General features: G+C 45.7%; 1 protein-coding gene across 1 annotated transcript in view; it reads left to right on the top strand.

Moving 5' to 3' along the window:
- Positions 1–21,527, top strand: part of ITGA9 (integrin subunit alpha 9) — a 344,297-nt gene that overhangs the window by 203,059 nt on the left and 119,711 nt on the right. Inside the window, exon 18 of the mRNA XM_046001922.1 lies at positions 19,014–19,164. Within this exon, the coding sequence (XP_045857878.1) occupies positions 19,014–19,164 (151 nt within the window). The remainder of the gene's footprint in view (positions 1–19,013; positions 19,165–21,527) is intronic.

The raw sequence follows: 21,527 nt of genomic DNA, 5'->3' as shown, positions 1-21,527 counted from the left end.
ATTTTTCTCTCCAGAGAGCGTGAATTCTGGCAGGCTTGCTGTCTCTTAAAGCAATCAACTCTTTTAATTAAAGGTGCACAGTCTTAAATGGGCTTGAGCTCATTCCCAAAACATGCCATTTCCAGAATGCCCAGGACTGGGATGAGGCTGTCCAGATTGTTTCTGTTGAACAGAGCTGAAAACTCCCATTTGTAAAATGATGCAACTGTGTTTTGTTTTGTCTGTCTGAATACCCAGAGTATCTAAGACTCTACCGCACCTGTGATCAAGATAAAGAAAAAGAAATGTAGACTACAGCAGTTGATCTAAAAATACATACATATATATTTTGATGCCTCCCGTAGGAGATGAGTGGAACATTTCAGTGCCTTCTGGCCAGCCAACCTGAATAATGAAAGAACTCTTAGGGGAAGTGAAAAGACACAGTAAAATATTTACGAAGTTAAAAGAACCATCTAGTGGCCACATGTAATGGTCCTATGTTGGTAGCTTTAACAATGCAATTATCACAGTGGAGGTGTGGGGTCAAGTGCATGTCCCAGAATCCTTGGCTGGGAGACAGGTAGCTCCATCCATGAAAAATGAGCCTTTGAGATGAGGATTGCTGCACCCAGAGAACTATTTAGAACCTGAAACAAATTATTCTTCTCAAAAGTGCAAAGTGGCCAGAATCATTAACTGTATAGCATGGGTAGAAGTAAAGTCTTGTTTGATAAAGAGGAAGAGACCCCTGTCTATGGAATGCCCACCATGCCCTGGATGCCCTTGAGGGTCATCAGTATACTTAGACAACACCATATCTTACAGCTGTGCAACCTTGGGCAAGTTGCTTAACATCTCTGTGCCTGTTCCCTCATCAGTAAAACAAGAGAAATAATAGCAACACCTTACTAAGTTATTCCAAATATTTCATTAATTAAAACATATTCAAGTGCTTCCAAAAGTGCCTGGCATATAATAGGCACTCAGCAAATGAGAGTTAGCATTAGTCTTTCGTTGAGTCCTCTCAGTGACACTAGGATGTAAATATTATCACACTCCTTTTAGTGGGGAGGATACAGATGCTTGGGGAAGCCAGGTTCCTTGCTCAAGCCATTCAAGCCAGGAATGGCTAATTCTGCATGTTGCTCTCCTCCTATGCACTAGCCTCAGTGGCTGTTGGGGTCTGATAGCCGCTGGCTCTGGACCAGAAGTACCAAGCCTGGGGACCTTGGAGAGAAAGTCCTCTGTGTGAAAAGTCCCATCCTGAAAGGAGGTAGATGGGTTAAAATATCCGTTATCAAGTTGGCTTCCATCCGTCCCCGCTCATGCTCTCTCATGAGCTGTCGGACATGTGAAGCTTTACTCCACAGCGTTCCCCTCTGGAGACAGTCACTGCCTGTCCTGCCGGGTCGGTGGGGTCACACGTTTTTAATCCATATAGACTGGATTTTCCTCTCCATGGAGGGCCTCAGATTTGACCTGTAGCTTGTGGCTGGCACGTCAGCAGTTTCCTCAGTTGTAAAGCCGACATCATTGCTGTTTTATGAAGGAAGATGAGCAGGAGCTGATCAGAAACCTGGAAAATGTGTGCCCTGGCCAGAATGTTAGCCATCAGATTTACTGCTTTTCTCCTTTGCTGTCTGTCCCAGATCTGGAAGAAAAATGCAAAAGAAATTTATTGACTGGGAGCAGCTGGCTTTTTTAGTTGCTGTTTCTGGAATCTCTGGAAACAGGAATGGTTTTTTTCAAGGGTTTATTCTTGAAAGAAAAATGAAATGCTCCCGTGAATAGGAGTTTTTGAATGAGTGGAAGGAGGGGCGCCTGGGTGGCTCAGTGGGTTAAGCCTCTGCCTTTGGCTCGGGTCATGATCCCAGCGTCATGGGATCGAGCCCCATATCCGGCTCCCTGCGTGGCGGGAAGCCTGCTTCTCCCTCTCTCACTCCCCCTGCATGTATTCCCTCTCTCGCTGTGTTTCTCTCTGTCAAATAAATAAATAAAATCTTTAAAAAAAAAAAAGAATGAGTGGAAGGGTTGCTCATCCTCACTCGTCCCTCTTGTAATAAGTCTTTGCTTTTGCTCTGATGTGGGTTCCCTAATGGGAGGCAGCAGGTGTGTCTCCCACATTTCAGGAACACTTCAAGGCTCAGTGGACATGTGGGTGGTCTTTCTGTGGGAGTTACCTAGGCAGAGGCTAGGATTTGGGCCCCAGGGAAAGTAGTTAGCAGACTCGGGCAAGCAAAGAGACATTCACACACAGGCAGGGGAGGGAGGGTGTTGAAGGAGGCAGTATCCTTCCAGAGTGCCTAGCTTCTACTCACCGGCAGGAAGTGACACGATGCTAGTATATTCATTTATTTGGCAGATACTAACAGAGCGCTGGCTACAGCTATACCAGGCTTGGTGGAAACAAATAGGGACAGTTTACTGCATCACGATGCAAGACTAGCATATCAGTTACTTATTGCTGTGTAACAAGTCACCCCAAAACGTCATGCCTTGGAGAAACCCCTGTTTATTTATCTCTTGATTCTGTGGATCATCTGTTTAGGCTGGGCTCAACTGTTTGGGTCTTCTGGTTTCCTGGGCTCCCTCATAGATCTGCAGCCAAGTTCAGGTTGGCTGGTTGCCTCTGTTTGTGATGACTGGCTTATCGCTGGCCAGAGTTCCTCCACTGGCCTCCACGTGGTCCCTTGTCCTCTAGCCAGCAAGCTCAGGCTGATTCTTATGGTGGGGCAGGGGTCCAAAATCTAGGACAGCAATGCACAAGGACTCGTGAGGTCTAGTCTCATTGTCACACTCTGGTGGCCAAAGCGAAGTCACAGGGTCAACGGACTCAAGGGGTGGGGACATAAACTCTGCTTCCTGGTGGGAGAGGCTGCAGCATCACATGATGGGATGTGAGTGCAGAGAGGCCATCAGTCCGTTCATCAGACCCAGCTATCACAGCGGACGGCTGCTGCTTCGTCCTGCAAGGAGATGCTCGGGAACCGTGGAAAACACTCACCTCACAGTTACTGCATCAGAGGGGCCAAGGGGCTGGGGTATTTGACTCTCAGTCATCGGTTGTGGGCTACTCTGGTGTTGGGAGGCACCACCAGCCTGTGACAGCAGCCTTGTCTGGTTCTAGAAAAAGACCCTTGGATACGAAGATGCAAACACTGACAGCTGGAAGTCAGCAAGACTGTTTGGAACAATCCAAGGGGGGTGGCAGGAGCATGGATTATGTCTGCTACACCCACTTTCTCAAAGAATCTCAGTTGATGAATATATTCTGGAGTTTCTAACAGGAGCGTTATAGCACCTTTTGGCCCCAAGTCTTCTTCCCTTTAAAGCTTCCTGAGAATGCTTGCTTTCCAGTGTTTTGCCAAATACCCAACATTCTCCATTACTATGGTACCTTTATTTCCTATCACATTTGTTTGTATCTTACTGCTTTGTCCTTCTCTAGCAAACATGACCACGTAATGCCCACATGCTGAAGAGCATTTGGTTTTTAGAGTAAACCCACGAGCCAAGCACAGGGCTGGGAGCTTTGTTCCCATTTTCCTGAGGACAGCAGCAAAGGCAGGTAAAGGATGTGTCCACAGCACATCCGAGGCAGAGAGGATGAGACCTCTGGTCCCTCCGTCATCCTGGGAGGGACCTGAGTGGAGTGAGGCCAAGCAGCTGTGTTTCTTTGGAGTCCTGGCTCTAGCCAGTCTAGGGATGAGCACAGAGGGTGACTCTGTGGTTCTGAGATGCCCTCTCTGTTGTCCTGCAGAGTAACCTAGGCAGGGTAAAAACTAGCCCAGCTTGCAGGGGTTCAGGGTTGGTGTTTTGTGTGTATGTGCTTGCAGCCACAGCATTTCAGGGGCAGAATGGGAAGCTGATAGGAACTAGAGTCACTTATCTGAGGTCCAGAAGAAAGTTACATGGCAGTGGCAGGAAAAACACGTGCTGGTGGACTTCTGAGTTCAAGTCCAGTGTCCTAGCCATTAGACCCATCTTTCGTATCTTCAAATGGCCATGGCAGCTTGGGGAACCTGGGCAGTCTCTGACACCCAGTACGCTGCTAGCCAAGTGGAAATGACTTGAAGAATTTCCTATCTCAGGGTGGATCTGAATTGTAGTTTCCTAAATGGCCTACCAGTCTGAGTGCAAGGTTGGGGACAATTGGCCACCACTTGAGGAACTGACCATGTTCCCTTGTTGGGCAGATTGAGAACATGGAGGGGAGGTCACTTTATTTCAGGCATCCCTCCCACTCCCCCACCCCCGAGACACGCACACACACGAGGAGCAGAAATCTATCCCAACAAATACTGGATTTCAGGGATGGCCTTCTGCATGCTGAGCAGACATGGGGATTTTCCATCTGGATAATGAGAGGAGGGGGAATCCATAAAAGAACGTGGAAGGCAGGGCTGCAGAGTAACCATGGCAACCGCAGAAGCCACTGGGAACGTGCCTGCCCATAGCCCACCTCCCTCCTGAGCAACCTGGGGAGCCTGGGTCTACTTCGCGGGTGTACCTAATAAAATTTTATTTGGTAATATTTTCCTTGGCTTCCAAATATAGCCGACCATTGGAGGTTTTATGTGTAAGCATCTTTCCAGCAGGATCAAAATGATATGGCTGTTACTTTCCCTCTCCTTGGACTTTTAAGCTAAGAAAAGGAACTATGGAGAGAAGGTAGCAACTAGACCCCTCACCTCTCAAGTCGAGAGCAGACGGGGAGCCACGTGCTGTTTCTTTGCGGAGGTGTTTGCGGTTGATTCTGTGGCTGGGTCAGTGGTCTCTTGCCACCATTACTAGCCTCCTCCATCCTGGAGCAGACTATTATTACTGTATGAAAAGCCGGATTCCAAGGACACATAGGTGTTTTGTTTTCCAAAGTAAATCTTCCCCCACACACCCTTCTTGTTGTCTTGCACACGCCCCCTCCTTCCTAAGTTTGTTCTGGCCCTGCTGCTCTCCACAGAGGCAAAACCCAAGACAACTGTGGCCGAGGAGGGATGAGCCTTTGGCTTTGTCCCTAATGGTCACCGGCCCCCTCCCTGAGAGCCAAAGGTGACAGACTTGGGTATTAACATGGACCACCCGTAAGTCACGGTTCCTTGCAAATTGCCATGAGAAGGGAGGTACAATGTAAAGAACTTCTAGATTTTATGATTCTGCTTTTCTGACCCCATGCCAGGTGATTTTGACCCAAAGATGATGAGGTTGGGTGGATGCTATTGGTGCCACACCCAGATCCTTTGTACCGTGCACGCGCCCAGTCCCAGCTGCCATAAGTGTCAGCTGCTAAGGGCTCGCAGCTGCCCCTCCTCTGGTCTGGAGAATGGTCCTCGCTTACAGGAGTCACCTTGCCTGGGACGTGATACCCACCCCAGTGTAGCTCTCAGCCAATGACTGACCCATTTGGGGGACAAAAAGGCCAGCCCCTTGTCTCAAGTGTAGGTAACTCCATGCTACAGTTTGTGCTCCAGAGCTCCCCTGTGAATTAGGAACTCTCCCCAAGACCGCAGTCTTGCTCAGCATCTTCCCTGCCTTGGCCTCCTTCCATGCCCCTTGGTCCCCGTGGCATCTCTTGAAAAAGCACCTGAATCCCTATCGGAGACTGCTTCCAGGGAAACTGACCTGACATCCTGTTTGTTCGTTCTTAGATTGCCTAGCTAGGCAGCCTGATTCTTTTTTAGGAATGTGAGTTTTGAGAGGAAATGAAATCCAATGTGTTTAGCAGATATCAGGAAAAGAGTTGCCAATAGACTTTTCACCTGCTCTCTTGGAATTGGAAGGGTTTTTTGGGTTTTTAAAAACTAGGCCTATGGGGTGATGTGTAGGAGGTCCCTTCAGGTGATGAGAGGGATACTGTGTCATTCACTTACTCATTCATCCATTCATTTATCTAAGTGTGTGAGTAGGGGGAGGGACAGAGGGAGAAAGAGAATCTCAAGCAGGCTCTGTGCAGAGCGTGGAGCCCGGTGCAGGGCTCGATCTCACGACACAGATTCTGACCTGAGCCCAAACCAAGAGCTGGAAACTCAACCGACTAAGTCACCCAGCCACCCCAGGATTTTGTGTCTTTAGGATTACTTCTGATTGCTTCTTCCCCAGGACTTTGTTTTTAAAGAGGGCTCTGCAGACACAAGGGATAAAAGGAGAGGGGAGTACCCTGGTGAGGGAGGGCTTTCACTGCACAGGTCCTGACTGGAGTACTGGGCTCTCTTTTAAGAATATTTTCTGTGATAATGAAATTTGAACAAGAGGTGAATGCCATTGTTTCAGTCGACAGTTGTGTTTCTTCAAGAAAAAAAATGAAAAACTAATTTCTAAAGTGTTCCTTTTGTTTCTTTCTCCTCATGTGGAAGAACACCAAAAATTTAGCCTTTTAAGCCAAGGAGAAGATTCTCTTTGTACCTATGTACCTCCTTGCCCCACCTTCCCAGGTTCATCAGTTTTGAAGATGGCTCATTGTTAGTCCAGGGACAGTGGAATTGAGGTGAAGGAAATCCATAGCATTTGTAAATATCTTATTATACACCTTTCAGAAATGACTTTCTTGTCTTTCCTCTCTCCCCCAGCATGGCCTCTCCTTCCCGTCATTAAAGCCTTCCCATAGGACAGAGGCTCTAACCTGGGTCCGTATCCTCTTAGTGATCTGTGCATAGGGTGCATAGAGTTTGTGAACTTGAGTAGGAAAACGGTCTCTATGTTCACTAACTTCAAACTGGAATGCCACATTTTATTCAATTATCAATGTAGACAACAAAGCATAGGAAATATTAGGGGGACTCTGACTGTCACACATAGAAATCATTGATGCTTTCCTATCAAGTTACAAAGTTGCAGTTGTTTCAAAATTTCATTTACATTCATCCCTACTTCAAAGTTAGGGTAGTTACTAGACCCACTGCCAAATCTTATTAGTTAATGTTACAAAAGAAAGAATACATATTACTAAACCATATGTTTTAAAATGCAATTATCATGTTTTTGTATGATTGGTTTCTTTGTAATCTGATGTTTCATCTTATGCATTTTAAAACATTATTTTGGTAAGGGGACCATTCATTTCAGGAGACCACCAAGAGTATCTGGTGACACAAAAAAACAAGCTAAAAACCCCTGTTCAGAAATTTTTCCTGATTATGGGAAAAGATACATGCTGGAGAAGCCAATGTTTTGCTTTGTTAACAGGAGTAGACAGAACATTTTTATTATGTAGAACTGGGATCTCATTATAAAATTGTTGTCATGTTATATTTTTCTTTTTAAAGGTAAGACCAAATTTGGAAACCACTGAAGGGGGTGTTTCCCTGACTCTGTCTCCTAGGGTCTAAAATATACTGATTAAAAAGTACGCATTCCTTCCTTGTTCTTGGTTTATTAAAGACACAGGTAACTATCCATCAGAACTTTGATGAGCTCAAGAAAATTAGTGCCTCGGGCCCAAGGGAGAGAAAATGGGCTGGGGGGTAAATGTGGTGCCCACTTTATGGACAAGTGGGCCCGTTCATGGTTGTTCAACATGCTATCTGCTGTGTGTATTCTTGTTTCTGCCTTCAGGGAACCCCAGAGGACCCAGGCAGGCAGACCTATATTCTCCTTTCTCCTAGGGCTCCTCACCACACAGGAAAAAGGGTTCCAAACCAGGGAGGCTTGTAATTTCAACACGTTTAATTGTCTGTGACCATTTAGGTCCCCCATTTGCTTCTTGAGCTCAAAGCACACAAAAATTATGGCCACAGCTGACGTCCTTGTCAAGGGACCACAGCGGCCCGGCTGATTTGGGTTCTCTTGAGTTATCTGGCCTGCCAGCTTCCGTGAAATGAGGATCTGCTTCTTGCATTTTGGGTGTGTGGTGGCTGGGTTTCAGGAGCAGCTGATGTGCGGTGTAGGGTGACGCCACAGCATGACTGGGTCGGCTCGCACATCGTAGCACACCGTCCCGTCTTATGACATCAGACCTCTGAGCGGCCCGCAGATTTGGGGAATTCCTTTGTGCCCTCCCCCCACTCCAAGTATTCTTTGTCTTTAATCCAGTTGTTACAGTGAGTGGACCTGATTTGTTCCAGATGTCCTAAGATTTAGTGATTCCAGAAACTCTAAAGTAAAGGCTGCTGAGGATTTGAATTCCTGTTAGCTGAGAACCAGCAGTTCTTTTCACAGTTAAACAGATGGGGCAGGGGGAGGCCGACCCTCTGGCTTCTCATGTTTGCCTTGTTAGGAAAAGGATGGCCATTGAAGCAAACACTGTTTCTAGCACTCCATGAGTTATTGAATGAGCCAGATCTAGGACCAAATTGATGCTAGCGAAGTCAGGATATAGCCATGTTATTTTTTTAAGGTCCCATATATTTATGTTAATTATCTGACTGTTGCTAGGGAAACCACTATTTTGACTCAGATCACCTCAGTAAATGCTTTTCTCTCACTTTATGAGCATAAAACTGGCCCAGGTGGGTACATTTGCAGGAGATAGAGGTATTTCTGGCTTCACGTAAGTGGCTTTCAAACCAGAAACTCAGTCCCAGGAATCATTCCGGTGACCCACTGTAAACTTTAATTGATGTGCCTTACAGAGGTGTCTCGTGATCTCTATCTGGGGTTAATAACCATATGGATCTGTTTTGCATGATTAGAAAGGGTTTATAAAACTTGGTGAGATGTGAAGTGTGTCCCAAACTATATGGCATGATAACCCAGTTTTGGAGAAGTTTAAAACCTACATACATACAGTGTGTTCTGTTTGATGATAGTGTTTCTGGTTGACGCAGCACTTGAGAATATAAACGATATGAATATTAAAGCCTCTTAAAGTTATGGATTTAAAACAAAAGAAGAAATTGAAGTAGACAGTTGCTGTTTAGATTTTCTTAAGTGTATTTGAAAGTAGACACACGTCGAGATAGATGCTGGGAGGGGTCTGGGACAAGCCATGTGAGCACATCAGCTGAGGCAGCTGACGCCCAGACAGATGACAGCAGTGCCCGTCCAGGAGACCAAAGGCAGGACAGCTGGAGGAGAGGCTGAGTGGTGGCAGAGGTAGGGCATGGAGAACTTTGAAGTAGGCAGCTCCCAGATGTGTCACTGAGTCTGAAAGTAAAATGTGTTGCTGGCTGTGAAATGAGAGGATCTCAAGCAGGTTGGCATAGGGAATATCAAATGGATTAGAGCAGGTGGTTCTGGGCTGAGGCTCTAAACCACAGGGGGTTGTCTGAGGCCTGGGTTTGCATGGGGCCGGCTGTATGAACACCACAGGGTAAGACTAACCATCAGTCAGAAATAACACCTCCAATCCCCTAGAGTTTATTAAAATATAAAACATACTGAGATTTGACTTCTTAAATATATTTAGGATTGTACCTTTTTGGCCCAAAAGACTTTTTGGGTATTTCTTGGTGGGTTTTTTTGTTGTTTTTTGGTAAAATAAATTCCTGTTTGCCACAGTCGCTAGAACCTTATAAATCCGGAAACTTTCGTGATTTTTCACAGCAGTGAAAAATTGGCATTTGAATTCTAAATAACTAATCAATGAGATCTACAGGCATCCAAAGAATTAGGCTGTCACTAAAACTCGCCAGCAAATCAAAACAATTTCCTATCCCTGTAGGAAAGAAATTTCAGAGATGGTAATAGAACATTCTGTGAGAACTTACGCCTTCATAATCCCTTGCTGTCCTTCATGGTTTCTTTGTCCAGATTCTGTCATGTGAGAATGACCACCTTGAGAAAAGGAGAGCTTCTCTGGCTTATTACAAGCTGAGAGAAAGGGACCAAGAGTCTGAAAACATGGCACCCCACACTGAGTGTATACAGAATTTGGTGAGGACATTCATCCTGGCATCTTACCTATAATGGCTGAAGTTGGCAGCTTTATTCTTTGGAGACAGAGAAATGTTGGGGTTCTGAGAATGGGTTTCCATATTGTTTGGTCTAAATCCCTCATTTTCTATATAGAGATGTTGCCTGGGTCGCCGAGGAGACTCCTCCAGTCTGGCTGTTCTGTAATCCAGGGGGCTTTGGCATAACCCTCGGAAGCAGCAGTAGACTGGACTGAAAGAGCTGTCAGTCCTTAGAGGTGAGGAGAGGCTGAGATGCTAACACCGTAGGATATTTTGGGGAAAAATGGTGTGAGCCCTATTGAGCCCCGGAAGTATCCACAGCTGGCTCCCCAGGCTGGGAAGCTGAGAGAAGTCCCTCACAGAGCACATGCCTTACAGAGCGGGCTTAGAAATGTGTGTTTGTTGTCATCTAGGCCTTCTCGAATTGGTCCCTGGTCATTCTCTCCAAAGTGGATTGCACTAGGGTCGCTCAGAAATACATACCCCTCAGATTTCGCAGGAGTGTCCTGTTTAACTCTGATGGGTGCTGGTTTAGGACGGGGCAATGTTCAAGACAGCTAACCACCCCTACAGTGACTGGGATAGCTGCTGTGAAGAGCAGTTGCTGTCACGGCAACCAGGACAGCACCCCTGGTGTAACCTCCTGGCAGTCACCCCCCGGGAGAGGGGTTGTTTGTCCACCCATCCACGTTTGGCAGGACCGTTAGGCCTGTGTGGGCTGGAACTGTCGGTAGAAGTGCAGCCTGTGGCACCTGAGATGAGTGGACGTGAGCAGGGCAGGGATCGCAGGGGTGGGGTAGGGCTTCTCCAGGGCCTACTGTTCACGGTCAAGAGGATTGACTGAGCCGCTCTGCCAGGACAGGCCTCCCTCCCTGGGTCATGCTTCCATCTATAAAACTCCAGAGTAAGACCCCCCTCCCAGCAGGCCCTGAGTCACAGCCCCTGCTTCTGTGTCTCTGCCTGCTCTGCCCACCATGTAGCAGGCAGAGGCCCTGGAGAGAGACCCTTGACCGTGGCCTACGGGACTCACATGTCAGTACTTCCCTCACCTCGCAGATGGGAGAACTCTGAGGTGAACATTCTGTAAGTTTTCAGTAACCCCAGCAGGGTGAAGCGACAGGTGCCCACAGAGGTGACGAACTTGATGTCACATCCTTGTGTTGGTTGCCTGTCCCTCCATGTCTCACTCCACCCCTCACCTACTGGTGTTTTCTGGGACCACCTCCCAAATAAATGACTTGGTTGCTCTCAGACTTGCCTCAGGTTCTGCCTCTGACAGAGCCAGGCTGAGACCTTCCTGACTGGCGAGGTCCACGTAACTGGCTTCCTTGTCTCCCACCACGTCAGGCGTAACCAGTGAGGCTTATCTGCGCCGTGGATAACTTTGGGCATCCAATTTTGATGAAGCTCAAAATCACTCTGTGAGGAGAAAGAGCACACACATGGAATTTCTTTTTCTGACATTTCATAACGTTTATTGCAATGTTTTACAAGCAAGTGCATTTACAAGCAAGTACAAGCAAGAGCTAAGTATTATCGATTTTACTTTTTAAATACTTTTGTTTTTACCCAAATGTACTTTATTTTCCTTAGATCTCTTCTTTGCAAGTAACATGAACAAATATGTACCACTGAAGATGAAGCATAAATCCACCATACTGTTAAAAATAAAATACATAGAATTTACTGAACGTCTAGGACAGTCCTGACCACTGGAGACATAATGAAAGCCCCATATTCAATTAAAACATTTCCAGTAGCTACACGGAAGAATTAATGTGAAACAGATGTTATTTAACCTATCCAATAATTCATTTAAACATGTAATTAATATGAAAATGATGATTGAGGTTTTTACATCCTTTTTTTTATTTTATTGTGCTGAGTCTTAGCAACCAGATATGTATTTTATACCTAATTCAGAGCTGCCACATTTGCAGTGCTCTGAAGCCACGGTGACTAGTGCCTGCCGTGTTAGACAACGCTGGCCTAGAGCATGAACTTCAGAATTGTTGCACCCAGTAGGTGAGGAGGCCGAGGTAATTATACCCCAGTCACCACCGGTCATTGGTCGAGGGCTGCTCCAGGGCCATCAGGGACTTCATTGTTGGGCACTCTGCCGGCCTGTAGAGAAAAGTCCTTCAGCAAAAGATGGGGACACTGGCAGATGGAATTGCAGGCTGCAGTGATAAGACCCCAGGGGACAGGGAAGAGCCATCTCTAGTCTGCTGCATTTTGTAATACTTTCACTTTGATACCTTATTAGTTACTAACTAATTGGTTGCAATACTGCCTGGTATTGGTGACTCAAGATAACACAGTTAAGCTCGCTGGTCTAGAAGATCAACCCAGAACTGGGACATTTGAGATTCCTCTGTCGTTGTCTTGCTTCCCACTCATCTTACTGCTAAGGGATGTGAATTTCCTGCTCCTTTCCATATTATTGGAGTCCCCTTTATCCTTTCACCTGTTGTTTACTTTCTTCTATGCCTGAAATCTACTTCCTGTTTCTATCCCTGTGTTCCTCATTCTTTAAGGTGGGGCTCAATTCCTTCCTCTTAAGATAACTTCAGTCTACAGTGATTTCTTTCCCCTGAATTCATTTTGTACCTTAGTTTTTACCTGTTTTGTTTTTGGCATTTTTGGGGGGGAGGGCTGTGGTGAGGGTTGGCCTGACTCATCTTATCAGCTTTGTGGTATATGTCCTTCACATCTAATCAATTTATTTGGTACTTTTGTGTATATCCCTTCTAGGAAGATATCAGATGAGCAACTGTGGTTTTTTGGTTTTATCATGTTTGTGATTTGAAGCACTAATAGTTGAAAAACTCTCATAATTGTCCACAAGTGCCAAGAAGGAGGTTGCCCAGCTGAGCTGCTGAAGGCATCCAGAACCACCCTGAATACCTCCACCAATTTCAAGGAAAATTGTCAAGAGGAAAATAAGCACTTCAGATCACTTTTGTAAAGAGGAGACACCTCTCAATATTCTAAGTAGTCCAAATGCTAGGAAGGCAAACACAAATTCTTTTCTCATCTTATGATATCCAAGTAAGCTTTATGCAAATTTTAGGCTATTTAATTGCATGTTTCTGTATTTTAAGAACACTGGGAACAGAGGGAGGAACACCAGACCTCCCAGGGAAGTTGGGAGGGCTGCCCGGCTTCGCCGCAGGGACACGATTCCCTCTCTGGCCTTTAACTGCAAAATGATGACTCCAGCGAGCCCCCATCCAGCTGTCCAGTTCCATGTCTGATTTTATGATGTCTGCCCGTTTGTAAGAATAGGAAGCATTGTCTGTGATTTTAAATTGCAGTGACTATAATTTATATCCTTGCTTTTATGACACATTGTTGAGGCTATCTGTGATTTGTTGGATCCTGGATCGTTACTCAAGGAATGCTTCCCCCAATTTTGACGTTCGTCCTAGGGGAGAATATGATCTGCTTCACAATGTCCTTTTTAATATGATTTCCATGGATGGAAAAACTAAGGATTGCCTGTGTGTGTGTGTATGTGTGTGTGTAATCAGGCTTAGCAACAATTTTGTTGACAGGGCTGTCTTCCCATTGTTGTAGGACTCATGGCTCACCCCATCAGTAATGCCTTGCCAGATACTCCCCACCCTTCCCCCACCGCCCCCTGAAGAATCCCTTCTTTGTGCTCTCATAGCATAAGGGACTTCCTAGGGATGTTTCTTCATCCCTCTCAGTCAGCACTTCACACATGTTGATGTCAACTTTTGTCTTAGTGTTTGGCTCCTCCATTAGACTGTGAACTCCTAGGGGTCTGGGACCTGTATCCCTGACATTGAAGTTGAGAAGGCAGCTTTAAAAGTTAACAGATGGACAGATAAATGACTAGAAGGAAGGGAGGGAGAATGGGGGAGACGAAAGAATGAAGGCGGGAAGGAAAAACACAGATGGATTTGGCCACCCTATACCATTTTCCTAGTTGTCATTATCAAATACAGTTGTGGCTGGCAAATAGATCACCAGTAATAATAAGGGTATGACAAGTTTTTAAAACTCAAATACAGTTGGCTAGAATGTACTTGATTAGCTCCTGTATTGAAATCCTTGACTCAGTCTAGAGTGCAGCCAGGAGCAAAGAAAATAGAAGTATTATATCTTACGGAAGGTGGATCATAACTGCAGATTATTTACATAAAGTCATGGCTTTAATCTTTAAGACTTAGGGAAAATCTAAAATGATCCAATGGGTCATTAATTATTAAACACCATTGAGCTACTTTAATTTCTTCTCTTAGCATCTTCTCAAAAAATTACCTGCATAAAATTGCTTGTGAGACTGTAGAGGGGAAAGAATTTACTTCGGTGGCCTCAGGCATTCAGCATATGACAGCTGATATGGAAATGGATGGCATCTCCCCAGTGAGGACGTTTGAGTGGTGACAAGTGACGTCAGAGAAGGGTTCTGCACCCCAGGGCTATCGACATGGCAGCAGTAACACGAATCAGCACTAACTTAAATATAAGCCAAACATATTCCAAAAACAGCTGCTATAAGATGTATTAGGGCAGTTACACTTGTGATTTTTCATAACAAATGAGCAGTATATTTCCAGCAGGCTCTCTGTGTGCCTCAGATACACTTTATAGAAACTGTATGATTTGTATTATATGTTGATCGTTAGTAACACTTTTCATATAAAAATATGAGTGAGTGGTGAACAAAGTAATAAGACACATTTAAAAGATTGCACAAGCACATTGGAATTAATGGCAAAATTTCTCAGGGAATAAGATTCCCCGAGACTTAGAAAGGTAGTGCTATAATAAATAGGCACTGGTGGGATGTTTGCCGAAAACCCTTACACCCAATTGTCGTACTCTTTCAGTCCTAATAGAGAGGTTGGTCTCCGTGGGGTTCTGTTCTTTTTAGATGTCATAAAAGATTTTTCTTCCCAAAGCCCTTCCCAACTGAGATGGAGTTTATGTAAGAACTGTGGCTTAGGTGACCTTCATGCCAAAGGAAGTTGGGCATAAAATTGGGCACTAGCTCCAGCTCAGCCCCTATGTGGCTCCATGACCTTGACCAAAGTGGGTTCCCCTTTGGGTGGAGGGAGGGGAGTGGGCTCATTGTCTTCAACTATGAAATGCAAAGGTTGAGCTGATGAACTGTTGTGGGGATGTTGGCATGTTCATTCTTCCATTCCATAAGGGTTCGCTGAACACCTACTATGTGCCTGGCCCAGGTCTGTCACCAGGGGTTCATTGATGAGCAAATCAGACTGGGGTCTTTGCCCCCTGGGGATTAGATTTTAATAGGGAAGAGATGTTTCTTAATCAAATAACCACACAAATAAATGTGTCCTCCCAACCTTGGTAAGTGCTGTGACGGGTTGGAGGAGCACATGGGGCTAGAGGGGCTCATAATAAGGAGATTTATTTCCCCCAGGAGAGAGATCGGAAGGGGCTCACAATGGAGGGGGCAGGTCTTCAAAGGCATAGGAGGTGCTTCTTTCTAAGCCCAGCACAGCTCCTTGGCCAGCCACCTTATCTCTGCTTCTCCATCTCCTCGCCTCTAAAAATGGGACTAACATCAGGAACGGCTCACGGTGTTGTAAAGTTTCAGAAAGATGACATGTTTCAAAGCACCCAACACCAGGCAAATTACATTTTGTTTCATTTCTAAGAATAGCTTTGGAAGCAGAGACATGCTTCCAAAGACCTATGAAGACATAAGTCTTCAACTGTGTAGAAAGTGAAAACAGCTTTGAGGCGCCCCTTTATAAGGAAGTCTGAGTTCACATTCCGCCCTGGAAGGCGCCTGGCTTCCCTTCGTCATGGAGCCATGTTAGAGTCACTTGACTCTGAAAGACCAGGAATGACCTTGCTGCCTGATTAAGTGACAGAGACCCGAGCTCTGGGTGCTGGAGAAGGTTAGACATCCGGGCCTGCTCCCTTGCCGTTTATATGTGAGAAAGGGAGGCTGATCGTGAACAACAAAACTGGAATGAGGAGGCAGCTCCCGACCCCACGGTCCTGTGCTTCTCTGTATTGTCTCTCTATGTTCCATTTGGAAACTATAGATAATTTCTGACATGACTGGGCTACTTTCGAGCGCTTAGGCCATTCCTTCTCAAGAGAAAGCAAGCTTAACACACCCTCGTAACTCCTCCAGGCCTGAGGATTACTCCTGTAATCTTACAAAAGCAAACAGGAGGACAGAAATAACCCATCAATTGTTTAAAATTAAGATGGCCAACAATAATAAATAACTGCCACAATAGCTTGAGGTCAAGGTCTCAATGTATTGGAGGCCATTCAAGAATTTGAAACTTTTCTCTAAGTTAATTTTTCACATCTTGTTTGGATCCTCAGAGCTCTCGCTTCCAAAAGCAAGGTCATCGTTGCACACGTTATTCTTGTCGAAGTGCCGGGGCGTGCAGGAAAGTGAGGTCTTCTCTTCATGGATGGGAAATGAGGACTGCTCCCCCACCCCCCGTGGCAATCTGTATTTCAAAGGGTTATAGCCTACTGAGATTTTGGATATATCTCCTCTCTTTCATGCTCTATTTGCAGTATTAATGGTTGCAAACAGCAATAAACCTGTATTGGTTAATTTAAGCAGAAGAAGAATTTATTGGAAGGATATGGGCTGATTCAGAGCATAGGCAGGAAGCCTGCGGAACCAACATGGACAGGAAACAGGGGAGACGAGGCTTAGCTCAGGATACCACCCCTGGAATCTCAACACCGGTGTAGCCACCTCAGAAGATCTCAGAGGACCCCAGGATCTTTGTGCAACCCTCAAAATTCATGGCCCTGCTTGGGAGCATCGCTCGCCATACTGACTACGCTTAGATCTCATGACTGTGTGCCCAGTCAGGCACCCACACATTAGCTATCAAGAGGAGGGGAGTGGGAGGGCCTACACCCTTTCTTCTGATGTGCCCCTCCCACCTATTTTGAGATTCCTCCCAAACAGGAAGGTATCAGGATGCTGAGCAGAGAAAAATACCAGACTCTCCATTACATAAACTCTGATAAGCTTAATCACATGGTCCATTAACTGGTTGGCCAAAGATGGGCCACCAATGTGAATTTGTTTTGTCCATAGCTCATGTCACGTAACAGTCATCCATCTCATGTCCATCTTCATCGTTGTCATCATCCCCATTGTCCTCATTCCCTTGTCCTCCACGGATGGCCTGCTCACTCCCCCACATCCTGGGCTGCCATTTCCCTTCTTCTCGTTGTCCCTCAAATGTTCCTTCCTCCTTCTCCTCTCCCTTCCCAGTCTTCGACCCTCCTTCTGTTTCAGTGCAAAATGGAAGCAATCACAAAGGAACCTCTGCTTTGTTTCTAACACCTGTCTACTAACATGTCTGTGCTGTTGGCCCCAGTTGCTCACCTTGTGCTAGCTGAGGCCAGCCCCTCCTTTTGTCCACCAGGCCACCCAGCAGTTGTTCCCGGTCATGTCATTCGTTGTTCCCTCTGTGATACATCCTTCCCATGCTCGTGCAAATATGCTACGATCATTTCCATCTTAAAAAAACAAAAACCAGTTGCCTTGAGCCCACTTCCCACCCCCGGCTATCATCCTATTTCTCTACTCCTCTTTATAGAAAAACTCCTCCAAATAGTTGAGTGTACTCACTGTTTCCATTTATTCTGCTCCTCCATCTCTTAAGCCAATTCCAAGCTTCCATCCCTATCACGCCACTTAACACAGTTCTTAAGGAGATCACCGGTGACCTCCAGGTGGCTAATTACAGTGGACAGTCCTAATTCTTCATGTTATTTTGACCTACCTGCCGCATTTGACAAATTGATTACTCCTTCCTTGGAACAAGACTTGCTGTGGCCACTTAGATACCATCTCTCTTGGTTTTCCTCCTACCTCCCTTGTCATGCATTCTCTCCTCCTCACCCGCAACCCCTAAGTGTGAGACCTCTTCTCTATCTATGCTCATTCTCTAACGATCATATCCAGTCCCTCCCAAATGTATATCTCCAGCCCAGACCCTCCTTTAAGACTTAAGCATCCAGCTGTTCAACACCTCTTCTTAAGGATCCAGTAGCCATTTGGATTTTTTCCTGCTGAAACTTCCATACCCGTGGTCTTTCCCGTCTCAATGAAGGACAACTCTTCCCCTCCATTTGTTGAAACTAAAATCATTGCAGCTGTCCTTGACTCCTCTTTTTCCCTAATACGCAATCTGTGAGCAAATCTGTTGTCATAACCTTGGAAACACATCCAGAACATGACCTCTTCTCACTACTTCAGTGTGGTCTGAGCTGCCTCCTGGGTTACTGTGAGAGCTTCCCAACCAGGCTCCCTGCATCCCCCGACCATGCACTCTACAGACCGTTCACATCACAGCCAGTGTGAGCCTTCACATGGGAAAGTCAGGTCACACCACTCCTCTGCTCAGAGCCCTGCGGGAATTTCATCTCAGAGTCAAACCAAGGTCCTTGTGACGGCCCCAAAGTGCCCCATATGATCTGTCTGTCCCTACTCCCTTTACCTCTCTGAGCTCATTTCCTCCCACGCTTCCCTTTGCTCACTCCTTTTAGCCATTCTGGCATTCTTGCCAGTCCTTGAATGCGCCAGGCACAATTTTCCCTTTGCTAGTTTCCAGGTGTCTGCGCATTTTGCTCCTTTCCTTCCATCAGGTTTCTACTCAGAGGTCTCCTCATCAGTGAGGCTTCCCCAACCATCCTATTTAAAATTACAACCCACTCTCCCTCCAAATCTGGCATTCTCTGCCCTTCCTACCCTTTGTGAGTTTCCTCTGTAGCTCTTATCACAATCTGACCTGTATGGTTGCTGCTTGGTGTATGTGTTTTCTGTCTCCCTGAAGCTTTAAGAAGGCAAGAACTCTGTTTTGTTCACTGTTCTCTCTTCTAGCAAATAGAATAGTTGTGATTGGCATGTAGTAGGTACTCAAAAACATATGAACAAATACGTGGCCAAATTCTGTGTCTAGGATATTAAACATCTTACAATTTTCTGAGATTGATGTGAGCCCCAGAAGAGCCTAGTGTGTTAGGCTGTTAGATGAGGAAGCTAACTGCTTGCACAAGGATGCATGGCTGGTTAATGGGGTTGCTGGAACGTATAGTTCTGACCCCAAAGGAGTTTCTGTCCCCAACACCCAGCTACCCTCTGATGTCTCCTATTATGTTAGTGAAAGCTTCAGAGCACTCATTGCTGCTTATTTTTCCTTACAGCGTTGATGGGAAAACCCCCTATCTCGCTTTGGGGGCTGTGAAGAATATCTCCCTAAACATCTCCATCTCAAACCTCGGGGACGATGCCTATGATGCCAACCTGTCCTTCAACGTTTCCCGGGAGCTCTTCTTCATCAACATGTGGCAGAAGGTAAGGAAGGCACCCCCGAAAGAGAGTCTTTGTTCCATCTGGAGTATTTTCTGGCTTTCATCATAGCTTGCAATGTGTAGTGATTCTGCAAACTTTTTCACTATGTGGGGTATCATTCAGAACTATGAGAATTCTTTTCCCCCTGAACTTAGAAACTGCTTTGGAGCAATATCCATCTCTAACACTGTCTCCCATCTTTGCTCTCTTATGGAGCCCTCTCCCTACCATTTTATGTCTGGCCGCTTCTCTGAACACTCATGTGTTCTAGAGAATTCCAGTTTCGTGTCAGTAGTTGTGAAAAACAAGATAAGGAATGAGGACAGGTCGCTGCTTACTATGCTTGTTATCATCCCCGGTGCACTTGATGCTTTCCATTAGGGGGTCGTGTATGTCAGTTTGTGCTTTGGCATGTTTGCTTATGATATATTTGAGTGTATTGAAATGAAATTATTTTGATGAACTGAGTGAGTTTTTCAGCATGAATTCGTGTATGTGAATAAATTAAGTAAAATGACTCGGAAAGGAAAAAGGAGTTGGTATTCTCTCCTGTCCCATAATTCACCTCAACAAACCACCTACAGGAAGAAAAAAAGAAAGAGTCTCCAGCAGGCAACAGGAATGAGTGGGCTCAGACAGACCTTACCCTCCCTGGTGGTTGCTCTGAGTTTTGAGGGCAGTTTTAAAGGCAATTCTTGGGGTTTTTCAGCGTGTTTACAACACGGAACTGCAGCGCCTTGATGTATGTGTTAAATGGAACCCAAATCGCTTTCTGAGGAACAGCTTCCTGCCCATAGATGAGCACTGGGAACACCTTCAAGCCAGTGGGCAAACTTCCGTTCAGACACAGGTCCTGGCAGTTCAACAGTTTTGATAGGATTACACCAACCTTGCCCAGCTTAGGGGGCCACTGAAGCCTAGAGAGTGACCTGGAATGCTCACGCTCCAAAAACTTCACAAGAGGTTACCTCAGACTCTGCTGCTTCATAGCTTTTAGGAGCACCAGGGCTGGGGAGGCGACAGAAGCAATCAAGAAGGACTGTGGGAAAGGCATGCTTCCCATCCGTCTTCTACACCCTAAGAATGATCCTGCTTTAAGCCCAGTCAAGAGAGAACCAAGTATCTATAGGTTCTAGTGTCTCTGGCTCCACATAGAGTGTCTTCTACAGCATTTCCTGTGCCCTGATGCCATCTTCCTATAGGTGGTGGCGGGAGAAGGGCTCACTCAAGGACAGATCTGTAAAACTCATCTCTGTGGTAACCGAAAGGATGCGGTTGGTGACTGGGTCATTATGTGGCAGGTTCCTCTCGCTTAGGACCTATGGGAGAAATTTCTCTCTGGTCTCAGAATTAGGAATAGTTGTGCTTTTCCCGAGTATTTTGGCTAATTTTTACCTGTAGACACAGTCATCCCTGTGACTAGGCTTTGTTCTCTCTGTTGTCTGCTAGAAAGTTCTGAGCTGGCCCCACTCTGTCGGTATATAGGATTTGGTGGTAGTATTTCAAAACTGTGTAGCTTCCTAGATCCTATTCTCTTTCCCTTCATCATAGTTTTCTTTTTAGCTTGGAGGCTACATAATATTCTGTCATAAGGTATACTATGGATTACCCTCAAATTCCTGTTACGTAGATATTTCATTCCAGTTTTACTCTCTTTAATACTGTGATGACTGAGAGTGCCTCGGAGGCTTAGTCAGTTAAGGTCCAACTTTTGGCTTGAGCTCAGGTCATGATCTCAGGATCGTAGGATCAAGCCCCATATCAGGCTCGCCTGCTTGTCTCCCGCTCATTCTGCCCTTTCCTCTGCTCACATTCTCTGTCTTGCTCTCTTTCTCTCTTGCTCTTAAATAAATCTAAAAAAAAAAAAAAAAAATACTGTGATGAATGTCTTTCACAGAGATTGCTATGAACAAATGATTTTATTTTTAGTCTTGTAACTCTTTGGGGAAAGCAACATAGCATGTTGACTACCTACTATGTACCAGGGGTCTTACATACATTTCCCATGCCCTCCTGCATTCGATCTGGGTGCGTCTGCCATATTGATGGAATGCTGCAGGGGAGAAGTAGGGGAAGTAGGATGAGGCAGGGATAGCTAAGGGTGTGCCATCATAAAATGTAACCTTGGTCTGATTAATATAGGGTGCAAAGAGTGGAAATATGCCCAAGAGCATAAATCACTCAGCAGCATTTTCTCCTCTTAAAGTGACAGGAGAGCATCATTTCCACCCCTGTGTCATGTTGAGCACCTTGAGGGGTAGTAGGTAGCCCCAGGCATTCTGGATGAGAGTTCTAGTCAGGGGAGGACAGTGCACCTGAGAAGCCCACAGATTAGTCATCAGCTATCATAGCTGATCATTTTAATC

Source organism: Meles meles, chromosome 4 (assembly GCF_922984935.1).
Source record: "Meles meles chromosome 4, mMelMel3.1 paternal haplotype, whole genome shotgun sequence".
Lineage (NCBI taxonomy): Eukaryota > Metazoa > Chordata > Mammalia > Carnivora > Mustelidae > Meles > Meles meles.
This window is presented reverse-complemented; position numbering and strand designations above follow the sequence as displayed.